Source organism: Neoarius graeffei, chromosome 22 (genome assembly GCF_027579695.1).
Source record: "Neoarius graeffei isolate fNeoGra1 chromosome 22, fNeoGra1.pri, whole genome shotgun sequence".
Taxonomy (NCBI): domain Eukaryota; kingdom Metazoa; phylum Chordata; class Actinopteri; order Siluriformes; family Ariidae; genus Neoarius; species Neoarius graeffei.
The window spans coordinates 22,731,187-22,748,542 of NC_083590.1; the positions used below are offsets into that span (position 1 = coordinate 22,731,187).

Genomic DNA, 17,356 nt, shown 5'->3' on the forward strand with positions numbered 1-17,356 from the left:
AAGCATGGACACATCAGTGCTGCTTAACAAGCAGAATCAAATTGTTTTATGAAAACTTAAAACTTGCACTGCAGACTGCACATACATTTCAGTGCTAACACTAATATCAATTTGTTCTTTGTAAACTTGAGAACATATACCTGAGAACATTTAACTTGTGCTTATTTTGCAGGAACAACACACTGTCTGAAACACATTGAAAAGTGCAGTGGGCATCTTAATTGGAGCATCTTAATTTAATTGGAGCGAAACAGGTTTTGCAAAGTGCATTCTCTTTGTGCGGCTCACTGTTTTTTTTTTTTTTTCCCTCCTTTCCTTTGGAATCCAAAGTGCCTCCAAACATCTGCCTTAAAGTTCGGCGGCGTCTCTAGGTTTATGTTAACAGCCATGCTTGCCTGTTTTTTTTCGTCACTGCAACCGCCGGGGAAAAAAAAGAAGACGAAGAATGCCTTGCAGTGAGGTAGCGGCACAGCGACACCTCGCGGAGCGGAGGTGCGGAAGTCGTACTGGATTTACAACCCGTCTGAAACATGATTTTATTATTTGAAAAAATATCGATATTCAAATTTTGAGTATCGATATTGAATCGGAAGACAAAGTATCGCGATATATCGCTGTATCGATATTTTTGCACACCCCTAGTTATAACTAGCTTTATTTTGCATGCTAGTCACCCGCGAAAATCTGCATTGTTCCTTACCAAGATGAGCCCAATTCACTGTACCCTCCAATAATGCCGTCATTTTTTTTAATCGCGATCAAATTAAATTGCGTTAACTTCAACAGCCCTACTTATTAATTTAAAAAAAAAAAAGTGGGTGCACAAACTTTTGCACTCCACTGTATGTATGCTAACAAAGTGGCCTAAATGTCTGACACACTTTAATCTTAAAAAAAATGTATACAAGGAAAAGATAAAAAATGAAACCATTACGCACAACTCTCTCAGAAAAGCACATCACTGTATCGTAATCAAGAATCACACACGTCACTGTAAGGAATAAAACATGTCAGGGCATTGTGTTTTCCTAAAACAATCGACTGCAGGGTGTCGTGATGTGACTTGGCATGAAACAGAGTTACTGCTACCCTCCGAAAGTTGATCATTTTCCTATAACGGGACGTCCTGAAGTGTTTTATTTGTCTTATGGTGCAGTAATTTTCCTTCACCTAATATTCTGTAAGTGTTAAAGGATGAGACGTTTTACATTTATCCAATCAGAGTTGTGTTTAAGGTTGTGGAACGTCAGTGAAACAAGTTTAGTTCATGCTATCGCTTCTGTGGCATCAACACCTTCTGACCAATCAGATTTGAGAATTCAGTAGCAGTGTGATTGTATATAATGAGCTTGTGTGTGTGCGTTTCAGCGGTTGGAAAGGTGTGTGGCTGTCACCACTTCCATTACAAACGGATTGTCGGAGCGAGAATCCAACGATGCCCTCACTGCCCATGTGAGTATTTCTGCTCAAGTTTGAAACTGTGATGTCACTCATGCTAAATATACTCCAAGAACGATTCAATGCACACCAGAATTCAAGACAGAACCTTCCAGAATACGGAAAAAAGAATCATCACATACACTACCGTTCAGAAGTTTGGGGTCACTTTGAAATGTCCTTATTTTTGAAAGAAAAGCACTGTTCTTTTCAATGAAGATCACTTTAAACTAATCAGAAATCCACTCTATACATTGCTAATGTGGTAAATGACTATTCTAGCTGCAAATGTCTGGTTTTTGGTGCAATATCTCCATAGGTGTATAGAGGCCCATTTCCAGCAACTCTCACTCCAGTGTTCTAATGGTACAATGTGTTTGCTCATTGCCTCAGAAGGCTAATGGATGATTAGAAAACCCTTGTACAATCATGTTAGCACAGCTGAAAACAGTTGAGCTCTTTACAGAAGCTATAAAACTGACCTTCCTTTGAGCAGATTGAGTTTCTGGAGCATCACATTTGTGGGGTCGATTAAATGCTCAAAATGGCCAGAAAAATGTCTTGACTATATTTTCTATTCATTTTACAACTTCTGGTGGTAAATAAAAGTGTGACTTTTCATGGAAAACACAAAATTGTCTGGGTGACCCCAAACTTTTGAACGGTAGTGTACATAACAATGTGGTCTATGATCATCCAACCAGTCAGGACAGAGCTGTCAATAATGTTGCCTGTCAACCGAGAAAGCGCCACCTCTTTTTCCCTCTAGCATTCATGTGTTCTATCCTAGGTATGTGTTTTAGGGGTGTGGCTATGTAAGGAGCGCTGAAGAGAACCGGTTGTGTTCATTTCCTTCAGCTCGCTTCTTTTTGACAATCACAATCTATTTTTTTTTTTAAAGATATTTTTTGGTAGCCTGGCAAGCCAGACTAAATGTGAATATTTAGTCTGGCCTCGATCCGTAGACATTTCCGATGGGTGTGGGAGGAACAACTCGCTGTCTTTCAAACTGTCTCTGTGCGTATAGGCCAACGCTCTGACCAATCAGCGCAACAGTGACTGTGACGTAGTCAGAGCGACAGAAAGCAGTGGGGGAGGCCTTGAAATAAATAATTTTTCAAAATGCGTATTAATTAATAAACAGGTTCTAGATATTAAGAAGTTTGGAGATAATGACCTCAAGTTTGGAGTCTGTACCACATACTTAACATACACTTTTTTTTTCAAGTGTTTTTCAAGGGTTTGCTTAAACTGTTTTTGAGAGTTTTTATTTAGTGGTGTTTGGTGAAATAATTTCCCTTAAATTTAAAATAACGGGAAAATAAGAAACAATCAAAAAGTAATGTTTCAAAGCTGTTTATTAATTCTTCGTACTGCACAAACTAGCCCCATCCTTTTGGCTACGAGCGGAGCCAGCTGGTAGATCAGACTTTTGCCATAGCCGGTCGGCAAAACAGCGAAAACGTCCTTCTTGAAAAGGAATGAGCGGAGAGCCTCTTCCTGCTCATGTTTCAATGAAAACTCCAAGTCTATTCTTCTAAAACTGATTCCAAAGCGGAGTCAAACGCGTGCTGTTCACTAGCCGTAGCCATCTTTCCTGTTGCGCTTTCTCCAGCGTCGCGCAGCCTTGTCATCACTCCTGCAAAAGCCCGCCCAAAGAATCCAAACAAAAACCTTGCGTTGTGATTGGCGGGCACGATTTGATGCCCGGCGTGTTTTTGTTGATATGGTGCGAGGCTAGACCCACTCGCTAGGCAAAAATATTTTTGGCCGCTAGGCGGGTGGGTCTAGTTTACGAGGCTGATTTTTTTTTTGGGGGGGCCTTTTTCACCTCCATTGGATAGGACAGTGTAGAGACAGGAAATGAGCGGGAGAGAGAGACGGGGAGGGATCGGGAAATGACCTCAGGTCGGAACCGAACCCGGGTCCCCGGATTCACGGCATGGCGCCCCATCCACCCGAGCCACGACGCCCCCAGACAATCACAATCTAAACCTAAGTCCAAATGTATTTATCTAAAATTTGTAAAGGTCCAGAGACATAACATCACTCGCTAAGGTAGAAAGACAACAGTGATTGCGTTTCCATGAATGATTCCTCACATTACCCCTTTTAACTAGAGTCATGGATTCTGAAAAGATGAGATGCACCTGCTGTGAAACTGATGCAGGCAGAATAAACACATCCAATACATCTCTGTCCACTCGTCTTTAAGTCACGCTGTCACTTTGCTAATCAGACCAGAGACGGTAAATAAAATGAAAACATCTTTTACCTGGTCATTCTGTGGTCTCTTCGGCTTCAGGAGAGGATCCGCTGCGTTAATCGCGCTGGTTCATGTTTAGAAAACCGGAGCTGCTGTTTTTGTATTGCGTTTATCGTCTCTTGGTTCGGTCCGTACTCCGCCTATTGACGATACGAATGTATCGTATGAGTGTAATAAATAAACGATCCTAATGTCCCTTGGAGAACCGTAATCGGACAAAATTATTATTCAAGTGACTGGTTATACACCCCAAGTATCGGATTTTATTACACCCCTTTCAACCCGAGTTATACCCACGTTGATTTGTCTGAAAGGGTTAAGCCACGTTGTGTTTTATATGTATTTGAGTCTTTTAAACTGTTTCTTGCTTTTACTTTTCAGTTAATAACTTGTATAAATGTGTGTGTAGGTGTGTAAAGGTCCTCAGCAGCATGAGGAAGTGTGCCTTGGCTTGTTCACGCTGCTGCTCACAGAGCCTCCACAAGCACAGCGCGTAAGGAATCAACATACACGTACACACATCTCCACCACTCCGCATGTCCACATATTCATGGTGTCAGGGTTTAGTCATTGGAATTGGTGCGTTTTTGTTGCAATTATGATTTAAAACAGCACGTATGTAGTAAAAAATTTCAGGGTTTGAATCACACGTCACGAAGGAGTGACACTGTGAAGGAGGTGTGCCTTATTGCTTGTCAGTCACAGTGAAGTAGGTGTGGCCTCTGTTTTTGTAAGTCTTCATGAAGGAGGTGTGGCCTGTGTGTGCGTATTTCAGTGAACATGGCATTCTGTTAGTTCTTGTCTCAGTCACTGTAGGAGGTGTGGCCTTGGTGAATTATCTGTTTCTGTGAAGGCATGGTCTCTGTGGCTTTCAGTCATAGTGAAGGATGCGTGGCCTCTGGCTGTGTCATAGCGAAGGAGGCGTGGCGCCTCTGGCTGTGTCATAGCGAAGGAGGCGTGGCCTCTGAATCTTAGAAACCACACCTCCTTTACTGGAACTGTGTCATGCTGCGTTCATGTGCTATGGGAATTATGGTAAATACCAAACGCCGACATGGAAAGCACACATGAACGCCCCCTCTTGTGGTATTTTCCACTGGGCAACTCGTAGAAAATTTTGATACACGAGTTGCCGAGATGAGATGAACTTTAACCTTTTCAACATGGCGGCGAGCGGTACAAGACACTTGAATGTTAAGCATTGTACGCTACTAAAGTTTTTTTTTTTTACTAGTACTAGTGGGTAGTTTTTTTGTGTCTATGCAATGTTGCGTCATTAACAAGTGTAATATAATACGTTAGAAATCCGTTTCCTTTAAAAATGTGTTATGGTTTGTTTTTACCTATCCAGAGCAGATGCTATTGCTAACGATGGCTAACTAACTATTGCTAACTTGAATCTGGTCCACCATCTTTAATTTGTCAACAACAACAAAAGCATGTGAACACAACACACTGGTAAATACCACTTCCCAACTGGAAAATATCATCTTCCTATAGCACATGAACGCAGCATTAGTCCCAGTAAAGTAGGCGTGGCCTCTGAAAGTTAGCCCCAGTAAAGGAGGTGTGGCCTCTGTGCTTGTCAGGCCCAGTGAAGGTGTGGCCTCATTGCCTGTCAGTTCTAATAAAGGAGGCGTGGCTTTGATGCTTATCTGTCTCGATGAAGGCATGGCCGCTATGGCTGTCAGTCTCGGTGAAGGAGGTGTGGCCTATGTCTCTGTCCATCCCAGGGAACCGTATGTCTCTTCTGTGTCTGTCTATCTCTCAGTGAAGGAGGTGTGGCTTCAGTTTCAGTCCTACTAAAGGAGTTTGGCCTTGAGTGCCTGTCTGTCTGAGGGAAGGAGGCGTGGCCTCTGAAAGTTAGCCCTAATAAAGGAGGTGTGGCCTCTGTGCTTGTCAGGCCCAGTGAAGGATGTGTGGCCTCGTTGCCTGTCAGTTCCAATAAAGGAGGCGTGGCTTTGGTGCCTGTCTGTTTCAGTAAAAGTGTGGCCTCTATGGCTGTTAGTCTTGGTGAAGGAGGCATGGCCTTTCTTGCCTGTCAGTCTCAGTAAAGGAGGTGTGGCCTATGTCTCTGTCCATCCCAGGGAACTGTATGTCTGATTTGTGCTTATCTGTCTCTCAATGAAGGAGGTGTGGCTTCAGTTTCAGTCAAAGGAGTTTGTCCTCGAGTGCCTGTCTGTCTGAGGGAAGGAGGCGTGGCCTCAGTCCTCTATGATAAAATAATTTGCACAGTACTGAATCCTACGGTGTCGGATGGTAGGATGTTTAAATATCAAGATGCTTCTCATTTCATCTAGGATGGAGACACAGAGCATTGAACACGGTGCTCTGCATTCTGATTGGTTAATGGTGCTGATCCTGTGTTTAAGACCAGGCCTACACTTCATCTTAAAGCTAACACACACGTGTGACTATAACAGTTCTTCCATGACGTGATCACCCGTGTGCTTTCTTCTCATGCAGTGTTACAGAGACCTGACGTTAGTCAACCGCGACGGCATGAATGTGGTTCTGATCAAGATTAACCAAATCCTCATGGAGAAGTTCCTCAAACTGCAGGACGTGTGTCGCACGCAGGTTTGCATACTGACTGGTCTTGGTATGTGGTGGTGAGTTGTCCAATCTCGCCCAAGGTCATGCTGTTTAATCTTGTTTTTCTGTCTCCGTGCACAGCTGGTGTGGTTGGTCAGAGAGCTGGTGAAGAGTGGAGTCATAGGAGCCGACGGAGTCCTCATGACCCTCATGAAGCAGATTGCTGGTACGTTACGATTGTGTTCGCTGACTTCACTCGTGTTTGCACTGATCCCCTCAAACATCCTCACGGTTTTACTTGTTTACTCATTAGGCTTCACCCGAACGATTCACCCAGTTCATGATTTGATTCAGTTCTTGATGTCATGTTCCCATTATATTTTTGAAAACGGATTAAATGAAGAATTTTATTACCAAAAAAGGCCACATTTTATTTTTCTATTGTATGTCAACTTAAATATTCCTTTTGTTCTATGAAAAACCTTTAGTTTCAATTTCTTAATAACCAGCAATAATTATTTGCCCACATTTTGTACACATTGGAGTAAAATATATATTTTTATTAAAAATGAAAGCGTTAATACAAATAAGCCTTTTCTTAATAAACTTTTATGAACATTTGCTTTATTTGTCACACGTACACTTAAGCACACAGTGAAATTCCTCCTCTGCGTTTAACCCATCTGAAGCAGTGAAAACACACGTGCACGCACACACATACCCAGAGCAGTGGGCAGCTATGCTATAGCACCCGGGGACCAGTTCAGGGTTTAGGTGCCTTGCTCAAGGGCCCTTCAGCCCAACCTTTAGGCCATGGCTACCCCATGTCAACCTAACCTGCATGTCTTTGAACTGTGGGGGAAACCCACACAGACACGGAGAGAACATGCGAACTCCACACAGAAAAGCTCCCGTCGGCCACCGGGCTCGAACCTAGAGGCAGCAGCCTTTCCGCTGTGAGGCGACAGTGTTAACCACTACACCACCGTGCTGCCCACAAAAGGTAGCGTTTGGAGATACTGGTGATTAAACCCAGGACCTCATACATGCAAAGCATATACTCTACCACTGAGCTACGTCCCCAAACCTCAATTTGCTTCCCTTTTCTTTAGCTTTCAGCAGTCTGTAAAAAGAGAGCTCTGATTTCTTGTTAAATCTCCTTGTACACTCAATCACACGACAGCTTTTTCCCATTTTAGATGTGCCTCTTTTTGTTTTTGTGGCATTAGAGCTGTGTTACTTCCGCCTGTGGTGAAGTCAAGTATATTCCCGCTATTGTATCTTCTGTTGTCTAAACAACCCAATTACAGCTAGGAAAACTATGAAGTTACACAGTCTGATAATAATCACGATTCATTTTTATTTCTATTTGACTCATCAAATTACGCAAGGATCGCGATTTATCATTACATGAGATATTGTTACATGCCTAATACTCATATTAAAAGAATTTATACCTCTGGCTGTTGAGTTCTCTATTCTGATTGGTCAGAAAGTGTTGAAGTGGAACTGAAGGCACATTTTTTTTTTTTAATCAAAGTTCTATTTATCATCTTTTATTAAATATCGGAATGCATTTTTGATCGCTATTTTGTCGCTGCTATAGCAAGTTCTGAGTGTTTGAAATATGCTCTAATACATCAGCCCATATGTCAAAGCAACGGCCGTAAACGAGATTCGTTGAGACCTGTGCGAGACATCGTAGGATGGAAGTAAAACGTACAGCGGAAATCAAAGTCACCGACATCTGCCAAGGTTCCCTGTGTCTGAAATCACTCACTCGTTCACTACTCCCTATATAGGGAATTACTATATAGAGGACTATATAGTGAGCTCATTGGTAAAATGGAAAAAAAGAAAACCACTTTCAGACACTAGTCTGTTGCGCTGGTATTTGTCATTACTGTCGCACAGTTAAAATGTGTCCTCAGTCGACTGGTGGGTTTTTAAAATAATAAATACATGCGTGTGTTTTTGTGATGATAAATCCATATTATGCTGAGCGTATTTCCTACATTAATAAATACAAAGTACCTGCATCTTTCAGTTTTTATTTAATCAAGGCCGGATACTTTCTTCTTTGCTGCTGCCTTTTATTAAATCAAATTTGAGACTTTTAATTTGATTTCTTTCAGCACAACCGCAAAAAAAGACATGCGCGCTCTCTTTTGAATGCTGATGTAATCAAGCCGGAAGTTTTGTTTGTTTTGATAGGAATCAGGAAAGTTTGAAAAAAGTAGGCAGTAATCGTCATTTAAACTTGTTTTGTGCAATATTTAGTTTGGAAAACAGTTTTCAAAATGGCGGTGCTGACACTTCATGTTTCGAAGTCTCGCATGAAGCGACGCCTGCCGTGGACCAAACGAACTAAATTCAACACGGCTAAAAACCGAATAGGCCGATAAGTATAATATTTAATTGCAATTAGTTGCCAATACGAGTCACGATATAAGGTTACTAAAACCGAAAACGTAATTGAATAACACGTTAATTAAGAAATAAAGCAAGTTTAAAAATGACTTCAGTTCCCCTTTGATTAATTTTCTATATCAGCAGCTCTGACAGTAGTTCCAGCTACGAGGCCAATCACAGGTTGTCGTTTGTAATGTTAGCATTTCTATAGTAGCAGCTCGTTCATAGGGACTTGTATAGTGGATATGCCACATAAACGAATATAAAGAGCATGTGTAATTGTTGATATGGAGACGAAACAGTGTAACGTTTATGGAAGGAGTCTCCAGTGTCAGCGCTTTGTAACAGTAAAGCTATAAATGTCCAGTTTCGCCCATTGGAAAGTCTTCAGGATTGAAGGCTTTACACCACTAAGCCATTGATTGGTTGTTTTTCTATATCCGCATCGGCTTGAGTAGTTTATTCTTCACGTGACTGATTTCCCAAATGTGTGGCTTTCTTTAGGAGGTGACATCACCAGTAAAAACCTATGGCTGGCTGAAAATGTGTTGGACATCTTAGTGGAGCAAAGGTACTGTTAATACACTCGAACTGTACTGTATATCATGGTGACCGTTACTTGTCTGATTAACTTAAAGGATATTAGTTGGAGCTTTTTAATTCTAGTGACTGGCTGCATGTTTTATTTAAATATTAACACACACACACACCTAACACTGTTTAATTATTGCCTTGTCAGAATAACACCTGTTAAAGAACATTTTGTGCATTATTTGCCATTACTGCTTTCTATTGTATCAGTAAGAACCAACTTTGACTTCTACTAGTGTGAATGTAAACTGTTTTGAGAAATGAAATGTGACGGTCTGTATTAGGGCTTGATAAATGATGAAACTGTTTTGAGTATTGGGCTACTGGATATAGACGCAAATTCCGTTACATGTTAATATGGTATTTACGGTTGTGTGTGTGTGTGTGTACAGGGAGTGGGTGGTGAAGAGCGGTATGCTGGTGGCCATGTCTGTATACACATATCTCAGACTTATCGTGGATCATGGGACACAGGGCCTCCTGCCGCTCCGCCAGAGAGAGGTGGACTTCTGCATCGGCCTGCTGCGAGAGAGGGTGAGGGAGAAGCATGTGATCATAGGATCAAATATGTGAATATTATATCGTCTTAGCTGTTTCGCATACATACTATAGCAACCACAAGTCAGTTTTAAACCCTGCTTAGTCCCAAAGGTGAAATGAGTGAGAGAAAATGATGAATTTTATTTAAATATTTCTGTTTCGACTGCAGCACAGGAGCATCGTGGATATTTTAAGAGTCAGTACTTGAGCACAAACTGAAGTGATTAGTATGATGATGCTGAACGATAGTTGGAGAATAAAAATGTCAGGAAGTGGCGTTTATCTAGCAAGGTTATTAGTTTTGGTGAAATGTATTTGTTTGGTGTACAGTATAGAATAAAATGTATTAGGAACAAGCAGTTTTAGGCAAAACAACTCTGAATGATTTCCAAAACTCTACAATTTTGAGGTGATCAGACTAGACTGATTTTTCTCTCGATTGGTCTGGTTGTGGTTATTTTGTGGTTATACATTTGCAAAGGCGTTTTATCATTTATGAAATCCTTAGTTAACATGTAGTCTGCATGTATAATTGTTCAGACACGGAGTGCCCAAATGTAGGGTGTTTTTAAATGACTGAGTTTTGAGTTTTGTTTTGTTTTTTTTTTAATACATTTTAGCCCACGTACAGTTTTTGCTATCTATCTCTCCATCTCCTTTAAATCACACTACATCCAGGTTTAAAGCACAGCCCGAAATCCATCCTTTTGTTTAATATGCTTTGTTAATTTTATTGACCTGCTGTATGATCTTTTGTGTTCTGACCTATAGACCCCTTCGCATGTTTGTAAACAAACCGACCGTTGCCAGGATGCGCGCGCAGCCTGGACCCAGAAACAATAGCGCCGCCCATAGACCGGCATTATGAGCTGTCAGATTATGCCAAACAATTATCGTTACAAGATCGAGAATGCTACATAAATAAGTTAACTCTAACAAGTGGACATCGCCTACCGGATCCGTATTTAATTAAAGAGTGGACGGACGATGTTAGTAAGTTCCCTGGTATACAATGGCCAGATATATACTCGTACCTTATTGACCAGACTTCAGTGCACACCCACGAAAAACTTCGTGCCTACAAGTCTTTAGACGCATGTGATTTGTTATGTGCGGGCATGTACAACTTGATTAACAATGGGACATTCATATTCATTTTGTTTTAATCAAATTATGCCAGTGATGTGATGGCAATGTGGCTTTAGCTACAACAGCAAATCCCAACACTAAACAGCAATTTGCAGGAGGTAATGGCATGAAAGGAATGATAGTGTAAAGAGTGCAGCTAAGAGAAATCAGAGCTGCGTAAAAAGCGAGAGGCAGAGAGCAGAAATGAAACTGAACGGGGCGGGAGCTAGGTTAGAGCAGTCAACGTAAGTTGGCATTTAGAGTGAGGGCACACAATTTGACCTTTCCATCCTTGCTTTAAAATTGTGATTTTCGGCATACACAAATAATGATGGCACAAAATCTGGCCTGCTTGAGTCAAGCGAGAGCTCTCCTACAAACAAAATTGCATGCAAAGCTAAGTTAACATGCTAACAATATCCATTACATTGTGTAACTATGACCCAGCTAATCAGACAAACGTTACCAAAGTATTTTGCTACATCAATAAACGAAGACTAGAAAGAATAAAAAAGAAAGATTTAATAAATAGCCTGATCTTACCTGTGATGAAGTGGGTGCTGCAAACCCGCCATTTTTGATGGCGCTTTCATCCCAGTCTACACGTTTGATGGCTTGTAGCCATAGACGTCGGCGATTTTTTTGGAATGGGTGAGATCCTGCTGGAATTCTGTACATTTTAACCCCATCACTGCTACGATTCTGACACCCGACAACACAACAACTAGGCATTTCTGAGTCTTTTTTGGGTCCAGGCTGCACGCGCAATTTCCGCTTGCGTGTGAATGACGTTTACTGCGAAGGGGTCTATTGTTTACTTTTTTCTTCTACATACCGTTGCCCTTCGTACCTAATTATTATTATTTCATACTATTTCTTTAACACGTTTCGGGTTTTATTTTATTATTATTGCAATGTTATTAGTAGAATGATGGCCGAGTATACGCAGGACGTAATTAGAGAGACTTTTATCTGTTTCTCGTTTCCTCTGCCAGTTTATGGAGTGTTTCATCATCGGGAGAGATCTCGTCAGACTGTTACAGAACGTAGCTCGAATCCCTGAGATGGAGCTCCTGTGGAGGGACCTGCTGCACAACCCTCAGAGCCTGAGCCCACAGTTTACTGGTGTGTGGTGTTGTAAGACTCTGCTTTTAGTGTTTACCAGTGCCAAAGTTTTATAGATGCCTAATGTTTGGGGTTATTTTGGGTTAAATATTAAGCAGGGATGAGAGTTTTTTCCGCTTTTCGGCGGATTTCCGCTTTTTCTGAGCAAAAATTGATATTATGCCAAATCCGTTGAGATGATACTCAAGCGTACGACGATGTTACATGTTTACATTTTCACCATCTTTAGTCTCGCTAAGTCTCGCGGTAGAGTACGTGTTATCTACAATGTAATTGGCCAAAACATCGCTGGCGAGAGCATGATAGCCAATCATAACAGTTCTTACAAGAGTGTGGGAGAGAACAAAAGCCAATCATAACAGTTCTTACAAAAGTACCCGCATCTGTTCTATTTTATTGAAACTTGCACATGTTCATCGTCGCTACGCTTCAAAAATACGTTTCTCTTTCGTATCGGCTTTTTTACTCAAAATGCCGAATACAATTGACAAGTGAGACGAAGCGAAGGTACGTGAAATCAATGCTGGTATAAAAAACAGAGAGGACTGACAAGCTTTTGTCTTTGGCCAAAAAGCTGAAGAAGAAGTCGAAATGATTAAATGAAAATGAGAAGTGACTGTGAACTATAAATAATTGTACAAAGTGTACATAGGCATTATCCCATAAACTTAGCATTCGTTTGATTTAATACATTGAACATGTATATGATAGTCAGTAAATCTGAATTAATGCTGACAGTTTTGAAAGCTTAAATATTTCAAAAGACTTTTTGAAGAAAACATATGCAACTAATGAGGACATAGGGTGACTGACCTTTTCTCCCTAAGAAATTTTATTTAATATATGAACATTTTGGGGCGGCACGGTGGTGTAGTGGTTAGCGCTGTCACCTCACAGCAAGAAGGTCTGGGTTCGAGCCCTGTGGCCGGCGAGGGCCTTTCTGTGTGGAGTTTGCATGTTCTCCCCGTGTCCGCGTGGGTTTCCTCCGGGTGCTCCGGTTTCCCCCACAGTCCAAAGACATGCAGGTTAGGTTAACTGGTGACTCTAAATTGACCGTAGGTGTGAATGTGAGTGTGAATGGTTGTCTGTGTCTATGTGTCAGCCCTGTGATGACCTGGCGACTTGTCCAGGGTGTACCCCGCCTTTCGCCCGTAGTCAGCTGGGATAGGCTCCAGCTTGCCTGCGACCCTGTAGAACAGGATAAAGCGGCTACAGATAATGAGATGAGATATGAGAGAAATTATAACCATACCCTTGAATGTAGAATGTGATTTTATTTTGAATTCAAACAATACTCCTATTGATTTGAAACATATTTTCATGTAAATATATAAAAAAGACAACAGATTTTTTTATCTACTACAGCTCAGATTGCAGGAAAAGTGGTTTGTAAGGCCTTATTTTTCAAAATTTTCCTGGGGGGTATCCCTCCCAGACCCCCGGCTTTGGGCGCCATCTTGTTTTCTGCTTTTTTTTGGTGACCACCCACTCTCATCCCTGATTAAGCAATGGGTTTAAATGTGATTAAAAATTGAAACAATCCAGATGTAACTGGAAAAGATCACGATTCTTGCACAGAGCATGGATTATATTTGTCATGTAATTGATCAGACCATTTTTAGTCTTTTTGTCTGAGATTTCACTGATCTACCCTTTTTAAGTGCACCTGCTTTGAATGAAGCGCTTACTGCATTAGGGTCTCTGAGATTTGCCAGTTAAAGGGTGTGGGGTTTATTTTATTTATTTTTTTATTTATTTTTTTTATAAATTTGTGTGGGGGTGTGTGTGAAATGCTTTTTTAGGTCTGTTGCAGCTTCTCACCTCTCGAACATCCCGCAAATTCCTGGCTTGCCGCCTCACTCCTGATATGGAGACCAAGCTACTGTTCATGACCTCCAGGGTAAAATCTCTCTCTCTCTCTTGCGCGCGCGCGCACACCCACACAACTGAGACCTACTTTATAGCACAACTAGGTAGCGATACTCATTTGGACACTAAGCATATGCATGTGGGCGTTTCTAGTAGTTGAAATATTTTATTCTTCTCCAAATTATTTTTTGTTTCTGTTCTTAGCTTATCAGGCTACAGTTGCACAAGTAGGTCAACATGGAGCTAAGCTTCTTTGTCGCTTGATGTGTCTGTGACTACAGGTTCGATTTGGCCAGCAGAAGCGCTATCAGGACTGGTTTCAGAGGCAGTACCTGTCCACAGCTGAGAGTCAGTCACTGCGGTGTGATCTGATCCGCTACATCTGTGGGGTGGTGCATCCTTCCAATGAGGTCCTGAGCTCGGACATCCTGCCTCGCTGGGCCATCATCGGCTGGCTGCTCACCACCTGCACGGTAAAAACTCGCAGCATGTGTATGAAGGGGTTCAGTCAGTTTGAAGCGAAGACAGAGTTCAGAAAGTCCAGTCACCGTGTCTTAATGCTAATTACTTTAATCAAGTAGTATTAAGAAGCTTAAAGATGTTTCACCATACAACTGAAGAGCATCAGCAGTTGTACCAGTGAAACCAGTCCAATCGCATTCACTTCCAACTCCTAGACACATCAGAAAGGCAGAAAATGTTAAGTTTGACTCTGTCATTGAAATTATTGGAAGTCTATGCACCCTCATCTCATTTTTCTCATTATCTCTAGCCGCTTTATCCTGTTCTACAGGGTCGCAGGCAAGCTGGAGCCTATCCCAGCTGACTACGGGCGAAAGGCGGGGTACACCCTGGACAAGTCGCCAGGTCATCACAGGGCTGACACATAGACACAGACAACCATTCACACTCACATTCACACCTACGGTCAATTTAGAGTCACCAGTTAACCTAACCTGCATGTCTTTGGACTGTGGGGGAAACCGGAGCACCCGGAGGAAACCCACGCGGACACGGGGAGAACATGCAAACTCCACACAGAAAGGCCCTCGCCGGCCATGGGGCTCGAACCCAGGACCTTCTTGCTGTGAGGCAACAGCGCTAACCACTACACCACCGTGCCGCCCCGTCTATGCACCCTTATTTCAAAAAATGCTTTTACTGTCAAATATTTGCTTATTCTAACCTGCGTGCCTCCGTGCAGTCGAACGTCGCTGCTTCCAACGCCAAACTGGCCCTGTTCTACGACTGGCTCTTCTTCAACCCGGAGAAAGACAGCATCATGAACATCGGTGAGGATTTGATGTTGTCTCCTGATACTGCTGTTCCCAGTTCATCCTTAAGATTTACATTGTTTCTCATTTCTTAAAATTTACTCTAAATGCGTGCTTTTTTTTTTTTTTGGCAGAGCCAGCCATCCTGGTGATGCATCACTCGATGAAGCCGCATCCAGCCATCACTGCTACACTGCTGGATTTCATGTGTCGAGTGAGTGTTGGATCACTGCATTATATTCACCCTGACAGCACTGTCAGGTTTAAACAAAAGGAATTCTTATTGTGTTAAAGCTGCAGTGTGTTATTCATGATCTTGGGTCTGGACTTGCAGTAATCAGTGATATCACGGGGGGGAGAGAACCCATTCACAATACAGACAAGCCATAAATTTGGCTGTATATTTAGATTCTTTATTTCAGGCGCTTGTGTAAGCGTTTCTGGACCAGAAATTCCTCCACAGCCAAAACATGGCTCCTTATGACTGCTTCTTCACCTGGAAAGACAACCATTAAACAGAATTGGTGGTATAGACAGAATGATATTTTTATATTTATTGTATTGCGATGCACAGTGCATATAAATTAATAAAAATCACACACTGCACCTTTAATATTAACCAACTGGCTGTTTGTTTAATCCAGACTAAAAAAAACAGCACAAAATAATTTCATTCAATAAATTTATTTCTCCTTTTGTTTTTTGTGTATGTTATCCTAGATAATCCCTCACTTTTTTCCACCACTGGAGGGCCAAGTACGACAGGGCGTCTTCAACTCGCTTAACTTCATTATGGAGAAGAGAGTTCTGGCGTGAGTAGCTCTCTCTCGCTCACTCGCTCTTTCACGCCTTTCCTTATAACTAAACTGTGGTCACAATCAGAAATTGGTTGTTTAATTTTCTGTAACATCAGCTCAAAATCCCCGGCTTATATCAGTCAGCTTGTTCTAATATATAACCTTTTTTTAATAATAGCAGACACGTAATCTAAATCTAATGGATTAAAAATGTTATTTAACAAAGACGTATGATGACGTTTTGCATAAAGGGAGGTTTCTATCACAATTCTGGAAGGAGTCTCCAGTGCCAGCTAACTAAGTTTTCCGCCACAGGAAAGTCTCCAGCACGTAGAACTTTGTGTTGGATATATATATATATATATATATATATATATATATATATATATATATATATATATATATATATATATATATATTGGTGCTTCTACCCAAATTTGCATAATTTCTATTAATAAAGAAGATATGGAGTAATCAATCCCTAACGAGCAGTTTCCACACAAATCGCTTCTTTACTGATTTTTATTCTTTCTAGCTTGAAGGTAGGGGGACCTAGGGTGCATATAACTTCTACCCAGACTTGCTTCATTACAATTATTAATAAAGTTATGGACTAATTAAGCCTTAACAAGCAGTTCAACAAAAATCGCTTTTTCTTGGTCAGTTCCTTGCCATTTTGGATTCTTTCTGGCAGATAGGTCGGTATTCCTAGGGTGGATATAGCTAGGAATTTTATTTATATATACACTAGCGTTCAAAAGTTTGGGGTCGCTTTGAAATGTCCTTATTTTTGAAAGAAAAGCTCTGTTCTTTTCAATGAAGATCACTTTAAACTAATCAGAAATCCACTCTATACATTGCTAATGTGGTAAATGACTATTCTAGCTGCAAATGTGTGGTTTTTGGTGCAATATCTCCATAGGTGTATAGAGGCCCATTTCCAGCAACTCTCACTCCAGTGTTCTAATGGTACAATGTGTTTGCTCATTGCCTCAGAAGGCTAATGGATGATTAGAAAACCCTTGTACAATCATGTTAGCACAGCTGAAAACAGTTGAGCTCTTTAGAGAAGCTATAAAACTGACCTTCCTTTGAGCAGATTGAGTTTCTGGAGCATCACATTTGTGGGGTCGATTAAATGCTCAAAATGGCCAGAAAACTGTCTTGACTATATTTTCTATTCATTTTACAACTTATGGTGGTAAATAAAAGTGTGACTTTTCATGGAAAACACAAAATTGTCTGGGTGACCCCAAACTTTTGAACGTGTGTGTGTGTGTGCGCGTGTATAAAACCTTGTATATAGCTTGCAACATTTATTGCACACTTTAGATTGTTCCTTCTGGACAAGACAGGGCCGGAGTGAGCTATACCGTCATTGA

The 17,356-nt window shown here is 41.3% G+C and overlaps 1 protein-coding gene across 2 annotated transcripts in view; it reads left to right on the top strand.

The window, feature by feature from the left end:
• The window catches only part of ints3 (integrator complex subunit 3), a 57,386-nt gene that overhangs the window by 4,033 nt on the left and 35,997 nt on the right, over positions 1-17,356 (top strand). For both annotated transcript variants that reach the window (XM_060904627.1, XM_060904628.1), the window contains exons 2-13: positions 1,369-1,452; positions 4,113-4,196; positions 6,170-6,283; positions 6,380-6,464; positions 9,155-9,221; positions 9,634-9,775; positions 11,905-12,034; positions 13,837-13,934; positions 14,185-14,376; positions 15,108-15,195; positions 15,312-15,391; positions 15,898-15,989. In XM_060904627.1, the coding sequence (XP_060760610.1) occupies positions 1,369-1,452; positions 4,113-4,196; positions 6,170-6,283; positions 6,380-6,464; positions 9,155-9,221; positions 9,634-9,775; positions 11,905-12,034; positions 13,837-13,934; positions 14,185-14,376; positions 15,108-15,195; positions 15,312-15,391; positions 15,898-15,989 (1,256 nt within the window). The remainder of the gene's footprint in view (positions 1-1,368; positions 1,453-4,112; positions 4,197-6,169; positions 6,284-6,379; positions 6,465-9,154; positions 9,222-9,633; positions 9,776-11,904; positions 12,035-13,836; positions 13,935-14,184; positions 14,377-15,107; positions 15,196-15,311; positions 15,392-15,897; positions 15,990-17,356) is intronic.